Raw genomic sequence first — 19,601 nt, forward strand, 5'->3', positions numbered from 1 at the left:
GAATGGAGAATTTGGTACTCAATGCACTGCGACAGCATTGGAGAATCCCAGCCGTGGGCACGGTTGGAGATTTACACTGTAAATGTAGTTAGTCCTGTTCATGGGGTTAATCATAGAATCCTTACAATGCAGAAGGAGGCCATTGGGTTCACTGAACTGAAAGAGGGCCATTCGGGTGGTCCATTTACCAGCCCATCATTGGGTGAGTGTGTGCCTGGTGCAGCAGGGTGGGTGGGGGAAGCTTTCAGTCTGTGCCTCCCTGCACAATTATGTAGAGATGCTGGCATTGGACTGTGGTAAGCACAGTAAGAAGTCTCACAACACCAGGTTAAAATCCAACGGGTTTATTTGGTAGCACAAGCCACAAGCTTTCGGAGCTCCTCCATCAGGTGAGTGGGAGTTCTGTTCACAAACAGGGCATATACAGATACAAACTCAATTTACAAAATACATTTACAAAATAATGGTTGGAATGCGGGTTTTTACAGGTAATCAAGTCTTAAACGTACAGACAATGCGAGTGGAGAGAGGGTTAAGCACAGGTTAAAGAGATGTGTATTGTCTCCAGCCAGGACAGTTAGTGAGATTTTGCAAGCCCAGGCAAGTCGTGGGGGTTACAGATAGTGTGACATGAACCCAAAATCCCGGTTGAGGCTGTCCTCATGTGTGCGGAACCTGGCTATCAGTTTCTGCTCAGCGATTCTGCATTGTCGTGTAGGCCGCCTTGGAGAACGCTTACCCGATGATCAGAGGCTGAATGCCTGTGACTGCTGAAGTGTTCCCCAACAGGAAGAGAACACTCCTGCCTGGTGATTGTCGAGCGGTGTTCATTCATCCGTTGTCATATGAGGACACATGAGGACGGCCTCAACTGGGATCTTGGGTTCATGTCACACTAGTAACCCCTACGACTTGCCTGAGCTTGCAAAATCTCACTAACTGTCCTGTCTGGAGACAATACACACCTCTTTAACCTGTCCTTAACCCTCTCTCCACTCACATTGTCTGTACCTTTAAGACTTGATTACCTGTAAAGACTCGCATTCCAACCATTATCTTGTAAATTGAGTTTGTGTCTTTATATGCCCTGTTTGTGAACAGAACTCCCACTTACCTTATGAAGGACCAGCGCTCCAAAAGCTAGTGGCTTGTGCTACCAAATAAACCCATTGGACTTTAACCTGGTGTTGTGAGACTTCTCACTGTCCCTGCACAATCCCATTGCAGCTCAGCTCAGCCTGAAGCTGTCAATCACCCCTGTAGCCCCGCCCCTCTCCGCTGATTGGTCAGGGAGGCTGTCCGTCAGCCAGGCAGGCGGTTGCCATGGTGAGGGCCAGGCTCGGGCGCTGCTGATTGGCGGAGGGCGGAGCCGGGGGCGGGGATTGGCCAAGGGGTGACTGGAGCCCGGAGCCCGGAGCCGGCCGGAGGATGGAGTCGCCCGAGACCCGGAGCCTGACTTCGGCCTCCTCGCAGCTCAATCTGGCAGAGGCGGAGGGGGTGAGTAGGAGGCCCGTGCTCCGGCTCTAACTCCAGCCCCAGGCTCCGGGGCCTAGCGCCTCAAACAGCAGACGATGGGCTGGAGCCAGAGGCCAAACCCCCCCCACCCACCCCCCCCCCCCCCTCACCCTGAACCCCAACCCCCCCCCCTCCACCTGAGCCCCCCCTCACCCTGAAACCCAACCCCTCCCTCACTCTGAACCCCAACCCCCCCTCACCCTGGAGCCCGTACCTCCCCTCACCCTGGAGCCCGTACCTCCCCTCACCCTGGAGCCCGTACCTCCCCTCACCCTGGAGCCTGTACCCCCCCTCACCCTGGACCCGTACCCCCCCTCACCCTGGACCCGTACCCCCCCTCACCCTGGACCCGTACCCCCCCTCACCCTGGACCCGTACCCCCCCTCACCCTGGACCCGTACCCCCCCCCTCACCCTGGACCCGTACCCCCCCTCACCCTGGAGCCGTACCCCCCCCTCACCCTGGAGCCCATAACCCCCCCCCCCTCACCCTGGAGCCCATAACCCCCCCCCCCTCACCCTGGAGCCCAAACCGCCCCCCCCCCCTCACCCTGGAGCCCAAACCGCCCCCCCCCTCACCCTGGAGCCCAAACCGCCCCCCCCCTCACCCTGGAGCCCAAACCGCCCCCCCCCCCCTCACCCTGGAGCCCGAGCCCAAACCGCCCCCCCTGCTCTCCCTGGAGCCCGAGCCCACACCGCTCCCCCACCCCCCACACCCTCACCCTCCGTGCGCTCCCTCTGGGCCCTGGCCTGCCTTTACAATGGCATTGTTGTGTGATTGCTCTGGGAAGGAAGCAGCCACCCTGCTGCCAACATGCTTTGCCAGCTGACTTTGGAACTGTAGCTGGCTGAGAGTGGCTTGGTGTGCAGTCCCATTAACATACCCAAATCATACCACGCTCGCAGGGCAGGAAGAGACCATCCAGCCCATCACGTCTGTACTGGCTCTTCAAACAGGCACCATGACTTAGTGCCATTCTCCCATCTTTACACCGCCCCCCCCCCCCCCCCCCCCCAAATACGCCAGCACACTGTTTCTATTCAAATAATCATTTAATGCCCTCTTGAGTACTTCGATTGAATCTGCTTCCAGCACACTTCCAGGCTGTGGAATCCAAACTTGCTGTGTGAAAAAGTTTTATTTCACTTTTGCTTCTTATGTAAATCCACATGAATGGAGTGGGAATGGAGGGATACAAAAGAATGGTCTAGTTTGGACCAGTGAGCGGCGCGGGCTTGGACGGCCGAAGGGCTTGTTCCTGTGCTGTATTGTTCTTTGTTCTTTGTTCTTTAAATCACCTTAAATCTGAGCTCTCTCCCCATCTACTCTGTCCATGATTGTAAACATCTTTATCAAATCTCCTCTCGGCCTCCTTCTCTCCAAGGAAAACAGTCCCAGTCTCTGTAATCTATCCCCATAACTCAAGTTTGTCATTCCTGGAATAATTCTTGTAAAACTCTTTGGCACTCTATCCAATTGGTTCACATCCCTTCTATAGTATGGTGCCCAAAACTATACACAATATTCTAGCTGAGGTCTAATTAGTGCCTCGTATAAATTCAGCACAACCTCCTTGCTCTTGTATTCTCTGCCCCTATCGGGCTCCAGAACAAGAGTATCAGCTTAACTTGGTGACTTGCTTTATTTACAACCCTTCCCACCCCCTGTTATAAATTATATAAATAGATTGTATCAATAAATTATATAAAATTGTATAAACAAATTAAATTGTATAAATGAAATAAATAATATAAATAAATTAGAATTATTTTTTGGTCTTCTGAAATTGTGAAATTACGAAATCTAATTCTGGCCTCTGCTGCCTCCCTGATTTTCCTCACTCCACCATTGCTGGCCGTATCTTCTGCTACCTGGGTCCCAAGCTCTGGAATTCCCTTCCTAAACATTTCCACCTCTCTTCCTCTGTTAAGATGCCTGTTAAAACCTCCATTTGCCCTAATATGTCCTTACGTGGCTCAATGTCATGTCTTGCTTCATAATGCACATTAAAGGTGCTGCATGAATGCAAATTGTTGTTGTTCTGGGCGACAGTGTTGGATGACAGGCCAGCACTGCAACTCAGCAAAGGTGTCATGTTGAAATAAAAACTGAAAATGCTGGATAAACTCAACGAGTCTGGCAGCATCTGCGGAGGGAGCAACAGAGTTAACGTTTCGAGTCTGTGACCCTTCTACAGAACATCGTGAAGCTGGTGTATTTCACGTCTTGATGTATTTCCAGCATAAATTGGTTTCTTAAAGTTTCACTTTCACAGTTATTTTCTGTGTTGTTGTGTGTATTTGTGCTGATGTGTGCGTCCCGAGGACTGAAACCATTTGGGATGAATGAACTATTTAAGAAGCCTGGTTATAACTCAGAGAATCATAGAATCATAGATCATAGAATCCTACAGCGCAGAAAGAGGCCATTCGGCCCTTCGAGTCTGCACCAACCACAATCCCACCCAGGCCCTATCCACATATCCTTACATATTTTACCCACTAACCCCTCTAACCTATGCATCCCGGGACACTAAGGGGCAATTTAGAATGGCCAATCAACCTAACCTGCACATCTTTGGACTGTGGGAGGAAACCGGAGCACTTGGAGGAAACCCACGCAGACACAAGGAGAATGTGCAAACTCCACACAGACAGCGACCCGAGCTGGGATTCGAACCCAGGTCCCTGGAGCTGTGAAGCAGCAGTGCTAACCACTGTGCTACCGCGCCGCCCTAAACTGCTATCGAAGAGGAAAGAGAGACGGAGAGGTGAAGGATCACAAAGGCAAATAATTAGTTTGGGGCCTAGGAAGCTGCTACTGGCAACGGTGGAGAGATTAAAATCGATGATGTGCACCTTACCAGAATTGGAGGAATGCAGATCTCTCAGTGGATTGTGGGGGTTAGTTTTGTTTTGCGGTTCCAGAAATATGGAGGAATTTGAAAGCGGGGATGAACGTTTTAAAATTGGGGTGTTGCTGGGACCAGGAGCCAGTGAGGGTCAACGAGCACTGATGTAATGGCTGAATAGGATTTAGTATGATTTAGGACAGGATAGCAACATTTTGGATTAGCTCAAGGTTGGAAGGCTGGCCTAGCATGCTTTGGATGAGTCAATTCTGGAGGCAACAACTGTATAGATGAGGGTTTCAGCAGCATGTGAGCCGTGGCAGTGGTAAAATGGGAAATGTTAAGCAGGTGGACATAGGCGGTTGTTGGATATGGGGTTAGAAGGTGATCAGAAATGATGCCAAGGTTGCAAACAGACTTGTTCAACCTCACAGTGGCCGGGATGTGGGATGGAGTTGGCGGCTAGATTTCGAGATGTGGACTGATTCGTCCCAATATCATAGAATCCTACAGTGCAGGAGGCCATTTGGCCCATTGAGCCTGCACCAACAGCAATTCCACCCACACTCTATCCCTGTAATGCCACATATGTACCCTACTCATCCTCTGACACTAAGGGGCAATTTAGCATGACCAATCTACCTAACCCGCGCATCTTTGGAGTGTGGGAGGAAACCGGAGGAAACCCACGCAGACATGGGGAGAACGTGCAAACTCCACACGGACAGCCACCCAAGGCCGGAATTGAACTTGTGAGGCAGCAGTGCTAACCATCGTGCTGCCCAATATTAAGCTGGATGAAATTTCTCATCAGTTTTGGATTTTGGATGGGCAGATTGACAAACCAGGTCCAGTGAATGGGCTTGATAGGTGAGATAGTGGTGAGGTAGAACTGGGTGTTGTGAACCTAATGTTGTGTAGGCTAGTGGAGAAACATCCTAAAGCCAATAGGTAAATGATAAGTTAATGTTTTAGTGCTTTTGTTTGAAGGAGGAATGTTGGCCCTGACACCAGGGGAGTTCCCTGCTTTTTTTCAAATAGTGCCCCAAGATTTATCCGTGCATCCATCTGAAAAGACAGAGAAAGCTTCAGCTTGTTATCGCATCCATAAATTGGCACTTAATCTGACAGTGTGGCATTCCCTCAGTATTACACTGAAGTGTTAGCCTTGACTATGGGCTGAAGTCTGTCTCGGGGTTTGAATCTCTGAAGCCAGGCATGGGCCAGAATTCTCTGACCTTGCCCTCGGCTGGGATTCTCCAGTTCTGCTGCAGTGAATGGAGTTTGGGCTGAGCGCCAAATTCTCTGTTCTTGCTGGAAGAGGCGGAGGGGCGAATGAGATTGGGGAATCCCGGCCATGAGCTTCAAGCTAGCTCACTAAAGGAGGCAGCGCAATGGTTAACACTGTTGCTTCACAGCACCAGCGACCCTGGTTTGATTCCCGGCTTGGGTCACTGTCTGTGTGGAGTCTGCATGTTCTCCCCGTGCCTGCGTGGGTTTGCTCCGGTTGCCTCCCACAGTCTGAAAGACGCGCTGGTTAGGTGCATTGGCCGTGCTAAATTCTCCCTCAGTGTACCCGACCAGGCGCTGGAGTGTGGCGGCTAGGGGATTTTCACAGTAACTTCATTGTTGTGTTAACGTAAACCTAATTGTGACACTAATAAATAAACTTAAACTGAAGTCTTTACCCACTGCAGTGCAGAGCCAAACCTGTCTCGTACTCTATAATCTGCCAAATGTAAGCTTCAGATCTTTGACTTTGCTGTTGTTTGGGCTCTATGGTTCTCAGACAAAGCAGTGTAGCTACTTCTTTAAGGAACTGCTGCAAGTTCAGTGGAACTATTTTGCTCCTCGGCTATTGATGATATTGTGTAAGGTGTGTAGTTTGACTACTCCATTACTGATTATAAATGCTATTCCAAAATGCTGATGTTGAGCCCTCTAATAATGATGCAACTTTATTGCCTTTTGTGAATGAGACCTTTACCATTCCATGTTTGAGCTACTTATTGTTTAAGAGCCTAATCCCACAATGTACCTACAATGCTTGTGACTGAGTTAATCGTATAGAGTAATCGATCTGTTTGTTTCAAGATGTTTACACATGCCCTAGTTAACATCTACAGCTTGTTTATTATGGTTCCTTTTTCCTCATGTTAGGTTTGTCTAATTGGAACTTTACTTCATTTTAAAATGATTGTTCCTTGGGTGTGGGCATCACTGGCTGGGCCAGAATTTATTGTCCATCCCTAATTGCCTTTGAGGAGATGGTGATGAGTTGCCTTCTTGAACCTGCTGCAGTTCCCATGTGGTGTAGGTACACGCACACTGCTGTTCGTGAGGGTGTCCCAGGATTTTGACCCAGCGACAGTGAAGGAACGGCAATATATTTCCAAGTCAGGATGATGTGGCGATGCCGGCGTAGGTCTGGGATGGGCACAGTAAGAAGTCTCTCAACACCAGGTTAAAGTCCCAACAGGTTTATGTGGAATCACGAGCTGTTGGAACACTGCTCTCCACTCACCTGATGAAGGAGCTGAATGTCCGTGACTGCTGAAGTGTTCCCCGACAGGAAGAGAACACTCCTGCCTGGTGATTGTTGAGCGGTGTTCATTCATCCGTTGTAGTGCCTGCATGGTTTCCCCAATGTACCATGCCTCGGGACATCCTTTCCGGCAGCGTATCAGGTAGACAACGTTGGCCGGGTCGCAAGAGTATGTACCGTGTACCTGGTGGATGGTGTTCTCACGTGAGATGATGGCATCCGTGTCGATGATCCGGCATATCTTGCAGAGGTTGCTGTGGCAGGGTTGTGTGGTGTTGTGGTCACTGTTCTCCTGAAGGCTGGGTAGTTTGCTGCGGACAATGGCCTGTTTGAGGTTGTGCGGTTGTTTGAAGGCAAGAAGTGGGGGTGTGGGGATGACCTTGGCGAGATGTTCGTCTTCATCGATGACATGTTGAAGGTTCCTGAGAAGATGTCATAGCTTCTCCGCTCCAGGGAAGTACTGGACAGCGAAGGGTACTCTGTCCGCCATGTCCCGTGTTTGTCTTCTGAGGAGGTCGGTGCGGTTTTTCGCTGTGTCGCGTCGGAACTGTTGATCGATGAGTCGAGTGCCATATCCTGTTCTTATGAGGGCATCTTTCAGCGTCTGGAGGTGTCTGTTGCGATCCTCCTCATCTGAGCAGATCCTGTGTATACGGAGGGCTTGTCCGTAGGGGATGGCTTCTTTAACGTGTTTAGGGTTCTTGGACACATGCATCTCCATCAAGGACGGTCACCTCAGCACTTCACTGTACTGCAAGCCCACGGATAATGTCACGATGCTTTATTTCTCCAGCTTCCATCCTAAACTGGCGGGTGAAACTAGAACTAGGGGGCATAGCCTCAAAACAAGGAGAAGCAGATTTAGGACTGAGTTGAGGAGGGACACGACGGACAGAGTACCCTTCGTCATTCAGTACTTCCCTGGAGCGGAGAAGCTACGACATCTTCTCCGGAGCCTTCAACATGTCATCGATGAAGATGAATCCCGCCGCGGCAGATGGTGCAATTTGGATTCAATAAAAAACACCTGGAATTGAGAATCTACTGATAACCGTGAAACGATTGTCGGAAAAACCCATCTGGTTCACTAATGTCCTTTAGGGAAGGAAATCTGCCGTCCTTACCCGGTCTGGCCTACATGTGACTTCAGAGCCACAGCAATGTGGTTGACTCTCAACTGCACTCCAAGGGCAACTAGGGATGGGCAATAAATGTTGGCCAGCCAGCGACGCCCATGTCCCAGGAATGAATTTAAAAAAATGTTTTCTTGAAATTGCGTTGTTCCTGAAGGTGGGCTTCAAGTAGATTTTTCTATTGATGGACTATTTGTGGGCGGTGGGGGAGGGGGTGGGGGGTGTGGTCAGGGGGGTCCACCTAGTGCACATTTAAAAGGGGCACGCCATCCTGTGGTCTGTCTAATCTGTTTGTAAATAGTGTCAAAAAGCACTGTTTAATCCATTACAGAACAGTCAGTATTGCTCACCCTCTTTGTGCTTTACATGTCATCAGATTATTCACGAGCAACTGCATTAAAAAAAAATAATTCTCTCAATTATTTCCATACAGATTGATGACAAGGAGTTTGATATTCCCCAAGTCGATACACCACCTACCCTAGAAAGCATATTGAATGAGGTAAGCCTTGTATGGCAGGACCAGTTGAGTTTCTGGTCAATGCTAACCCCCCTGGAAGTTGTTAGTGGGGGAATTTAGTGATAATGTCAAGAGGAGATGCTTAGATTCTGTCTTGTTGGGGACGGCCATTGCCTGGCACTTGTGTGGCATTAATGTAGTTGAACAGTAATACCGAGGCTTTGCTGCCATGCTGGTTGGGTTGAGCATTGTTCACCTTCCACTTGCATTGTCAAAGAAGAACACCACTGTTTCATTGTTAATGATGCGCATAGCTGGGAAGGTAATATGTGTAAGTGGTCAGAAAAGCCCTTATCTCTCCATCCTTTGTGTCATAAACTTGTACGTGTCTGATCTGGTAAATATGGGAGGCACAGTGGTTAGCACTGCTGCCTCACAGCGCCAGGGACCCAGGTTCGATTTCGGCATTGGGTATCTGTCTGTGTGGAGTTTGCACGTTCTCCTCGTGTCTGCGTGGGTTTCTTCCAGTTTCCCCCCTCAGTCCAAAGATGTGCAGGTTAGGTGGATTGGCCATGCTAAATTGCCCCTTAGTGTCTAAAAATTTGTATGCTAGATGGATTAGCGGGATAAATTTGTGGCATTACAGGTACAGGGCAGAGGGTGGGCCTGGCTAGCGATACTCTTTCGGAGTGTTGGTGTAGACTTAATGGGCTGAATGGCCTCCTTCTGCACTGTATGGATTTTATAATTCTATCTCGTGAAGAATACCAATTTCCGTACCGTTGATTCATAATGTTTCATGATTGTGCTTATGTCATTGCCTCCTCTTTACTTCTGTTCTTTTCCTGTTTCCTGGTTTGATAGTAATGCATTGTACCTTATCTTAAACTGCTATACACACTTCATTTAGGAAGGCAGATAAAAAAGGATGATTTTCATTTTTTGTGTACCTTTTGAGCTACAAGATAAGAATAAGGGCTATAGTAAGGATAGAGTAGCATTGTGGCTACTGGGCTCATAATGCGGAGACTTGGATTGAATGATCCAGGGATTTTAGTTCAAAACCCACCACGGCAGCTGGGGGAATTTCATTCAATGTATTGAACCTGGTTTATAAAGCTTCTCTCAGTAATGGTGACCATGAAACCATTGTTGATTGTTGTAAAAACCGATCTGGTTCATTCACGTCCTTTAGGGAAAGAAATCTGCCATCCTTACCCACTCTGGCCCACATGTGACTCTAGACCACAGCAATTTAGGTTGAATCTCAACTACCCTCTGAAATAGTCCACTGACCTGTGTTCAAGAAGGCACCTCACCTCCTCAAGGGCAGTTAGGGATCGGCAATAAATATTGGCCTGTTTGCCAGTGACCCCCACATCCTGTGAGTGAATAAAGGAAACCAATGGCAAGAAGTTACCCAGATTGTAAAATCTGGGGCGGCACGGTGGCACAGTGGTTAGCACTGCTGCCTCACAGCGCCAGGGACCCGGGTTCCATTCCTGGCTTGGGTCACTGTCTGTGTGGAGTTTGCACGTTCTCCCCGTGTCTGCGTGGGTTTCCTCCGGGTGCTCCGGTTTCCTCCCACAGTCCAAAGATGTGCTGGTTAGGTACATTGACCCGAACAGGCACTGGACTGTGGCGACTAGGGAAATATCACAGTAACTTCATTGCAGTGTTAATGTAAGCCTTACTTGTGATGAATAAATAAACTTTTACTTTGTGTTTCTCTCCCCTTTCTGTGATACCCCTTCCCCAAACAGACAGAAGATGAAGATGAATCATTTATATTGGAGGACCCGACCCTCTTGAACATGGATAACATTGACACACATTCAGGTGAAACCTCGTCCCTTGCAAGTTCAGACAGTGGGGACAGGACAAATTTAAAACGGTGAGTGTTTACAGGAAACATCCAAGTGTTTTCATCAATAAACAAGATTAAAAAGTATACACAGTTCTGGGGGAACCCTTTCCACTCAAAGTAAACTTACTGGCCTTACTCTGATTCTTGTTTTACTGTATTTGTATTGATTTGCAGTCTCTTTCTCATCTACTCACTCCCCCTACTTCATCAGCAAGGAATGATCTAGCAAGTTAATAGAGGGGCTCTGATGGACTATGCAATCAATGGGCAGTGAGAATATAAGCAACGGATCAGATATATATTGGAATAATAAATATCAGGGAGTGTGTCAAATACTGTGATCTTATCAATGGATTCACATGGTTAACATCATAGAATCCTTACAGTACAGAAGGAGGCCATTCGGTCCATCGAGTCTGTACTGACCACAATCCCACCCAGGCCCTATTCCCGTGACCCCACACATTTACCCTGCTAATCCCCCTGACTCTAGGGTCAATTTAGCTTGGCCAATCCACCCAACCCGCACATCTTTGGAGTGTGGGAGGAAACCAGAGCACCTGGAGGAAACCCGCGCAGTCATGGGGAGAATGTGTAAACTTCACACAGACAGTGACCCGAGGCCGGAATCGAACTCTGGTACCTGGAGCTGTGAGGCAGCAGTGCTAACCACTGTGCCAAAGTGCATCATCTGGGATAATGGTTTATATTTAGAATAATCAACACCTGGAAATGAGTTTGAGTCTGAGCCTGGAATATAATTGATGAGTTTCTCACAAGCACAAATATGTGTTAAAATAATAATGATGTAGTTATCTTTCATAAGTTACACATTTTCCAGTATTATCTGCCTTCTCCATGATCATATTTGACAATGGCCTTTTATAACACATTGGGTGACATACCACGTGTAGTAATTGGCGGATTTAAAAAATAATAACATGAAGCCACTCTTCCTGACAGCTCGGCTGCAACTTGGCAGGTTGCTGCCCTCTGTGTTTCAGTTGAAAATCTACTTTGGGAATGGGAATAAAAACAATGTTGTACAAACATTGGTAAGGCTACAGTTGGAATATTGTGTACAGTCCTGGTCACCCTATTATAGAAAGGATATTATTAAACTAGAAAGAGTGCAGAAAAGATTTACTAGGATGCTACCGGGACTTGATGGTTTGAGTTATAAGTAGAAGCTGGATAGACTGGGACTCTTTTCTCTGGAGCGTAGAAGGCTGAGGGGTGATCTTATAGAGCTCTATAAAATAATGAGGGGCACAGGTCAGCTAGATAGTCATTATCTTTTCCCAAAGGTAGGGGAGTCTAAAACTAGAGGGCATAGGTTTAAGGTGAGAGGGAAGAGATACAAAAGGGTCCAGAGGGGCAATTGTTTTACACAGAGGGTGGTGAGTGTATGGAACAAGCTGCCAGAGGTAGTAGTAGAGGCGGGTACAGTTTTGTCTTTTAAAAAGCATTTAGACAGTTACATGGTAAGATGGATATAGAGGGATATGGGCCAAATGCGGGCAATTGGGACTAGCTTAATAGTTTAAAAAAAGGGCAGCATGGACAAGTTGGGCCATAGGGCCTGTTCCAATGCTGCAAACCTTTATGACTCTATTCTAAGCTCAGTAATGCTAATTGCGGCCATGAGTTAACAAAGCTCTATTGTACTTAACAAAGGATTATATCATAGCTTCAATGGTGAAATCAGCTGAAATTATATTGACTTCTGCAGTTCCAACTCTTGACCAGTCTTGGTTGCTCCAAAGGATCTAGATTAAGATGTGCTTGGCTATGTTAGTGAAGTTGTAACTGAACCAGGTGAGGGTAAGAAGATGCATCCCTTACAGTTTCTTTTCCCTCCTCTCCCTTATTAACCAATGACATCATCCAGAAGGAAAAAATTTTCGGACATGAGCCCCAGCATCCACGGTTCGGTCGTTCGACGGTCGGTGCTCAAAGGAGTTTCTGCACAAGTTGTGTCTGCGGCAGTAAGTATATTCTCAGCAAGTGTTTTAAATATTTCCTGTGATGGTGACAGGCACACCGTTATTGTGCCTTTTGGCTAAATAACATTTGGTTCCTGCTTCAATGGAAGTACAGGAGGACACTGGCCATGATGGCTATTTTCTTGTCTCAGTAGGAGAGTCATGCTAAACTGTATTGGAAAAACATCTTGTACTTAAATGGCCTGTAACATTGATAAGTGGATTTAGGGATTTAGAGGTCTGATGTTTCTGGTTGTTTTCTGACTGTTGCTTGGTTTCCAGATGGGAAGATTGCTGCTATGTCCATAGTTGCAATGCCCGAGAGATACAATTAGGATAACCTGCAGACTGGCAAGTCAGAAAGAGAGACAAGACCAGGCCAGGTTGAAGGTCATAACAGATGGGAGCAGGAGTAGATGATTCATCCCACTGAGTCTGCTTCACCATTCAATGAGATCATGGCTGATCTGTTATTGTGGCCTCATTTCCATTTTCCTGCCTCCCCCCCACACCCAAACCTTTGACTCTCTTGTCGATCAGGAATCTGTCAAACTCAGCCTCAAATATATTCAATGTCCCAGCCTCCCCTGCTCTGCGGGGTAGAGAATTGCAAAGACTTAGAGAGAAGGAATTCCTCTTCAGTTGAGTCTTAAACGCGAGCTGCTAATTTTATCTTTATGGACCAGATGAAGAGCAGCTTGCATCTTTCGAGAGCCTTTAAGATGAAAACAAATCCTGAAACACTTCACAGGCATGTCATCAAAAAGAAAAGCACAATTGCCTTGAGTGCTGCAGTGGCTATGGGATATCGCTGTGCGCAGCCACATTGTAGAATGCTGACTCCAGTTCACCATCCACAACAATTTTCATTTGCAACTGTTCTTTTAAGATAGAAAATCATTGCAGTAGGGGCGGCATGGTAGCACAGTAGTTAGCACTGTTGCCTCAGAGCGCCACGTACCCGGGTTCGATTCCCAACTTGGGTCACTGTCAATGTGGAGTTTGCACATTCTCCCCGTGTCTGCATGGGTGTCCTCCGGGTGCTGTGTGGGTTAGATTGATTGGGCATGCTAAATTGACTCTAGTGTCAGGGTGATTAGTAGAGTAAATATGTGGGGTTTTACAGGAATAGAGCTTGGGTGGGATTGTGGTCGGTGCAGACTCGATGGGCTGAATGGTCTCCTTCTGCACTGTAGGGATTTGAAGTAGGGATTCACAGAGATATCGTCCGACATGAATACTGAACGAAGGTGTTCAGTGCGATGCTTGGTTCATGAGGTGGGTTTTAAGGGGGCTTTAATTGTTTAGGCGTTTGATAAGGTCCCCCATGGTCGGCTTATGATGAAAGTAAGGAAGTGTGGGATAGAGGGAAAGTTGGCCGATTGGATAGGTAACTGGCTATCAGATCGAAGACAGAGGGTGGTGGTGGATGGAAAATTTTCGGACTGGTGGCAGGTTGCTAGCGGAGTGCCACAGGGATCAGTGCTTGGTCCTCTGCTATTTGTGATTTTTATTAATGACTTAGAGGAGGGGGCTGAAGGGTGGATCAGTAAATTTGCTGATGACGCCAAGATTGGTGGAGTAGTGGATGAGGTGGAGGGCTGTTGTAGACTGCAAAGAGACATAGATAGGATGCAAAGCTGGGCTGAAAAATGGCAAATGGAGTTTAACCTTGATAACTGTGAGGTGATTCATTTTGGTAGGACTAATTTAAATGTGGATTACAGGGTCACAGGTAGGGTTCTGAAGACTGTGGAGGAACAGAAAGATCTTGGGGTCCATATCCACAGATCTCTGAAGGTTGCCACTCAAGTGGATAGAGCTGTGAAGAAGGCCTATAGTGTGTTAGCTTTCATTAACAGGGTTGGAGTTTAAGAGCCGTGGGGTTATGCTGCAACTGTACAGTTGGGGGGGTGGGATTTGAAACTGTTGGGTCGAAGAGGGCATTTCTGTCAGTGTTTGGAGGAAGGCGAAATGATGTCCCAGAGACCCAAATACTGCAGAGTCCTAACGAAGGGACTCCTCGTGCTGGAGTGGGCTACAGAGATAAGAGGCATGGTCATGAACTTCATTTCACTCTAGGATGCAGATGTTACATTGGAGGCATTGGGAGACTGGAATCCAATGGAATCAATGGGAACAGGAGTGATGGATGAGGGGGTTTGATGAAGATTAGGATAAGGATAAACGGAGGTTTACTGAGGCTGGCTAGGAACAGTTGAATCTGGAGGTGAGAAGGGCATGACGTGGGTTTGAGCAGCAGATAGATTGAGGCATGCTGTCAGAGAGCTATGTTATGTGTGAATAGCAGCTAGCACCATTAATCTCACTTATTATTTTGATAGAAAATTATTGTCTATTGTCTTATATCTGATGTATCTGATGCATTTTCCTGTCTGGTGCTCGAACTTTGTCTCATCAATGTTAACTGATTTGAAAAACGAGGTGGATTTTGAGTCCAGCAGCCAGTTAGTGAGATGAGACTTTGCCACAGTTAAAGTTTTTACTTTTTGTTTTACAGGATAGAGTAGATGCAGGATTGCCCACTGCTGTTGTAAGTACATGAGTATATATGATCATACAAACTTACACAAATATATTGACTAAATATTTTATTTAGTTATTGTAGAATTTACATATGTATGTCAAGAAGACAGGAATTGTTGAGAGGTGAGTCGAGTTTGTTATTTTGTGAGTTGGAACCATTTAATATGATGACAAAATTGGCGTAAGGTTGTAACTCAAAAGCTGCATGAAGTCAGATGGAAGTTAGTGGCCAGAATTCTCCGGCCGTTCACACCCTGTTGCCGTTGCAAGTGAGGATGGAGAATTTGGTGCTTAGCCAAGTCTCCGTTCACTGCAGAGAATCCAGCTGGCGTGAATGGCTGGAAAATCCCACCCAATGTTTTCTCTTTGTCTGAACTCTGTCACGTGCTCTGTGGAAAACAGTTCATGATGTGGAGATAAACAGTTCAGTCAGTAGTAACTACCCTTAGCTGCCCAGTAGCTCTGATTTATTTGATTCATGCCCCTCCCCCCTAAACAGCCGCATTTATTGGATTCTCAAATGAAAGATCCTACTGCCATTCTCAAAATTGGAGCTACGTTTGCAGTTTGTGACTGGTGGGCATTGAATGATATTTCACTTTCATTTCTCCTGACTGTACCTGTTTGTTAATTTTGTTTCTTTTGCTTGGGAATCAGCTTGCATGGGCGAAGCTTCCCAGCAAAGTGGTGTTGCAGTGACTCTGGGTGTTGTCGCTGTGGGACTGGGAGATCCTGGATGTACGCTTTGACAGGCTTATCTCAAAATAGTACCATGTTTGCAATCCTATCCGTATATACCCGTGCACCGTCTAATGTACCACAAGCCGTTCTGTGGACGACTTGTATAATGGGAGACAAAAGTGGAAACGGAAGTTACTAACCTTTTTCCCACAATCCAAAGATGTTTAGGATTAGCTACGGTAAATACGCTGGGTTATGGGGGAAGGGTGGGGCTTGGGCCTGGGTAAGGTACTCTTTGGAGAGTCGATGTAGGCTTGATGGGCTGAATGGCCTCCTTCTGCACTGTAGGAATTCTATGATTGACTTGAATGTAGTTTAAAAGGAGATAGGGAAGGAATACAACATTTCTGGAATAGATGGAGCTGCGCTGTTGTCTTTAGAAATAATGGAATTTGTGCTTCACAGAAATTCAATTTGCTGGAACAGGAAAGAACACATTGGTGACAAAAATCTCTCATTGTATTTTTTTTAAAACATACTTTCTGGTTCTCTAGGTTGTATCAAATGTAATAGCAGTGGGAACGTCACACGGACTGGCACTTGTATTTGGTAAGGTAGAAATCTTCTTTCTAACTTCTGTTTGTGAAAGTAACAGTACCTGATGCTGTTTGTATTATTGAACTGACAATTCTTCTCATAATCTAAATACTTTTCTCATGCCTGCATGGCGATGTATTTTCAGAAATTCTATCTGCATTTACACCTTTATGAAGCTGATTTGTGATGTATGTTACTCTCATTGTTTTCTTTTGCAAATTATGCAAGGATAATGAAAGAGGGATAATTCTGCATTTGGCCAATCTGAGCAAATTGGTCTTGTAAGGAAACAGGAGAGTAAATCACAGAGCCCATGATATTCTGTTCAGTGAGAAAATCATGGGCTCCAGGCTGATAATTTCCCTACACATTCCCTGTGAGTGCTGATCGTGAGTGCAATACTTGACTGGAATTAGCACTAATATTTTAAGCTGGTTTTCTTGGACAGCGCTTAAGCAAACCTCTCGTATTTCAAAACTCTATTTCCCGACAGTGTGCTGCCTCTATTTTTTTACCCTTTAGCAGACAACATGACATCTACATGGTAAGACCTCTTGTTAGGGTACGAGATAAGAACCCCAAGGTATATTGCAGAGTTAGACTAGACCCCAACTACTTGCTATTTTGGCATTAATGTGAGGATAAGGTATTTCACTCCAGGTGTGATTCTATGACACACGAGGAAGCTTTTATCAAAACAAAGGTTATTCAACAATACGATTTAACTGTAGCAAATGAATTATCTTAACATGTAACAATTGAAATACTTAAACATGACAAGGAGCTGCTAATCTATCTCTATCAGTTCCAATTTAAGCAATAGTCATCTTATGGACTTAAACTCCTCCTCAAAATCAGTTAGCAACACACAGGTTTACATGCTTGTACTTGAGTTGTTAGTCCTTGAGCCTCCAGAATACCTCTAGAGAGAGAGAGAGACTTATTTCTCCTAGCAGGTCCCAAACAGCAGCCTCCAGAGAGAGAGAAACAGTTCTTGCTTCTTTCAAAACTTGGCACCAACTGTCTGTTTATCCCTGTAAGCTTAGCTCCTCCCCTTAAATATGTGACTCTGTCAATCAACCTAATCAAAGCCCTACTCTGAAATCACAGGGGAAAAATCAGTGAATTAAATCAGATTAAAACAAACACATCCCGAGATAAAATCAGTCATTAGCCTGCATTTTCAGCATGTGAGCTGCCTGGTGCAGACAAATCAGCACCGTGTAAAACAGCTGAATTTTAAACATTGCCCTCACAAGAAACATGATGTGAATACATTTCTTAAAGGCACAGTATCATCACACTTTGCTTATATTGACTTTGAACTAGTTGCAGGAAATTGTGTGAGAATGGCTTCTCCGTCACTGGGGAAACATCTAGTGACCACCTGTTTGGGATTGAGAGCTTAGCAGGGTAGACGGGATTCATCAGCATTCCTTCATACTATAGTGTACCATTGGATCTTCAAAAATTAATGCCCCAGACATTGGGTAATTATGAATAATATTTTGACGGTAGTCTGACCACTGCGATTCTCCAGTTAGAATTTGATTTTCAGGATTGCAAACTTGCCCCCAAGTTCCACTGTGTTCCCCATTAGAGAGATTAACAATAATCTAAAGTGTAGATGCCTTCTAGCTTTGGGGCATGAATTGTGCAGAGTGTTTTGGGTTTGTTCCACCGGGAGATCAGAACATTGCTTTGATCCCATCTCTAGAATGCAGAATTGCTCTGATTCAAATAGACTGAGTGATGAGAAGATGATTGTCTATGATAAATCAAATGATTGACGTTATAAAATTGTAAGTGGGCAGGAAAGTGTTGCATATATTTTTAAAGAACATGCCTGAACCTCAAACCAGTGAGAGATTCACAGATGTTTGTTATTCATGTAACTAATGCTGAACAGTGTCATCACTATGAATTACTTTTGGAGTGCAGCGCCTGGTTATGGAGGCTATCCTCTTCGTCATTAGCAAGTTGCCTCAGTACTTGAAGTGTCAGCTTGGCTTAGTGCTCCGCACTCTCACCTCTTGAGTCAGAAATTTGCGTGTTCAATGCTCCTTCCAGGATGTGACCCGTATAATATATGCTGACAGGTTTGTGGAGTCGTGGGGGTGGTGGGGCGGGGGGTGACGGGGGTGGGGGGGGGGGTGCTGCAGCAATGCTGTCTTGTAGATGAAGTGTTAGCTTCCTCTTCAGATGCACATAAAAGATCTAGTGCCACTTTTACAGGAAGAATAGAACATTACCACTTCCAAGCCAATACTGCGGATGTTGGAATCGGAAACAGGAGCTCTGACAAAGGGTCATCCAGACTCGAAACGTTGGCTCTATTCTCTCTCCACAAATGCTGTCAGACCCGCTGAGATTTCCCAGCGTTTGCTGCTTTTGTTTGCAAGCCAATGTTCCTCTCTCAATTAACCCCACCAAAATCGATGACTTGCTCTCTCGATTTCTCTGCGCGCAATTTCAATGCCTTTTTAGTCTCAATTGTAGGTACTCCAAAAGTAATTTGTGGAAGCACTCTGCAATTTTTTTTTCTTAGTGATGTAAAAAGATGTCTTGAATATATGTCTGTCTTCTCTGATTATGAAACACAGTGGGGGGAATTTTCCCATCCCGCCCGCTACGGGAATCGTAGCGGGCAAGGGGCGGACGTTGGAAAGGTCCATTGACCTCGGGGGGGATTTTCCAGTTTCGAGGCGAGTGTGGCTGGAAAATCCAGCCCAGTAAGTCCAGCAATCCTGCTCGCCTGTATTCTTTTGATATAAACAATTCTGTTTATGGGAGGTTAATAATTGCTGATATTCTCTTTGTACAGAGATGCTTCATGTAATGTTGCACCAACTCTTTCTGATTGCTGTTTCTGTTCCATGTGCAGAGTGTTGTGTCCTCCTTGTGTTATAGAGGAAAAGTTTATCAGTTTTTTAAGTGAATTGTGCTGATAATGCTGAACACTGACTTGTGGTCTCTCCTCTCTCCTCCTGTCTTCCTGGATGTAATAGGAAAAGGTACAGAGGTGTGGGTGTACCTAGGGGGTTTGCTTGCTTTTTGCTTTTTATTTCTAAGCTGCTGCTTCAATAATTGACATTAAAATGGGGTTGCACATGCTGGTGCCCGAGGTTACAAAACTCTTTAAAATTTTGAAATATTGTGTTAATCATTTAGACTTTCCTGTCAAGCTGTCTGTCTTTTCTGTACGGATACAATGGGTATACCTCACAGGTGAACATTATAAGCAACAGAATTGTAACCACTGTTTCCTGGTTTTTAATTTGTTATTGCTAACTTTATGTAAGCAACATTTTCTCCTAAATCTGGACTTAACCCCGACAAATTGAAGAGCTCAAGATTATCGCTTTATTATCAAAACTGAGGGAAGTATAAGGCCAGACACGCTCATTTTGATTTGTCTGT

At 45.9% G+C, this 19,601-nt stretch overlaps 1 protein-coding gene across 6 annotated transcripts in view; it reads left to right on the plus strand.

Moving 5' to 3' along the window:
• Positions 1-1,365: 1,365 nt before the first annotated feature.
• Positions 1,366-19,601, plus strand: part of vps8 (VPS8 subunit of CORVET complex) — a 651,220-nt gene continuing 632,984 nt past the window's right edge. For 2 of the 6 annotated variants that reach the window (XM_078229111.1, XM_078229112.1), the window contains exons 1-6: positions 1,366-1,497; positions 8,478-8,546; positions 10,268-10,398; positions 12,263-12,359; positions 14,878-14,910; positions 16,139-16,198. Coding sequence is in view for 4 of the 6 variants with exons in the window: in XM_078229107.1 (XP_078085233.1) it covers positions 1,429-1,497; positions 8,478-8,546; positions 10,268-10,398; positions 12,263-12,359; positions 14,878-14,910; positions 16,139-16,193 (454 nt within the window). In the remaining 2 variants the exon portion in view is untranslated. Of the gene's footprint in view, positions 1,498-2,555; positions 2,640-8,477; positions 8,547-10,267; positions 10,399-12,262; positions 12,360-14,877; positions 14,911-16,138; positions 16,199-19,120; positions 19,196-19,601 lie in introns of those variants that run through there. The other 4 variants (XM_078229107.1, XM_078229108.1, XM_078229109.1 and 1 more) reach the window with 3 other exon arrangements.

Source organism: Mustelus asterias, chromosome 14 (assembly GCF_964213995.1).
Source record: "Mustelus asterias chromosome 14, sMusAst1.hap1.1, whole genome shotgun sequence".
Lineage (NCBI taxonomy): Eukaryota > Metazoa > Chordata > Chondrichthyes > Carcharhiniformes > Triakidae > Mustelus > Mustelus asterias.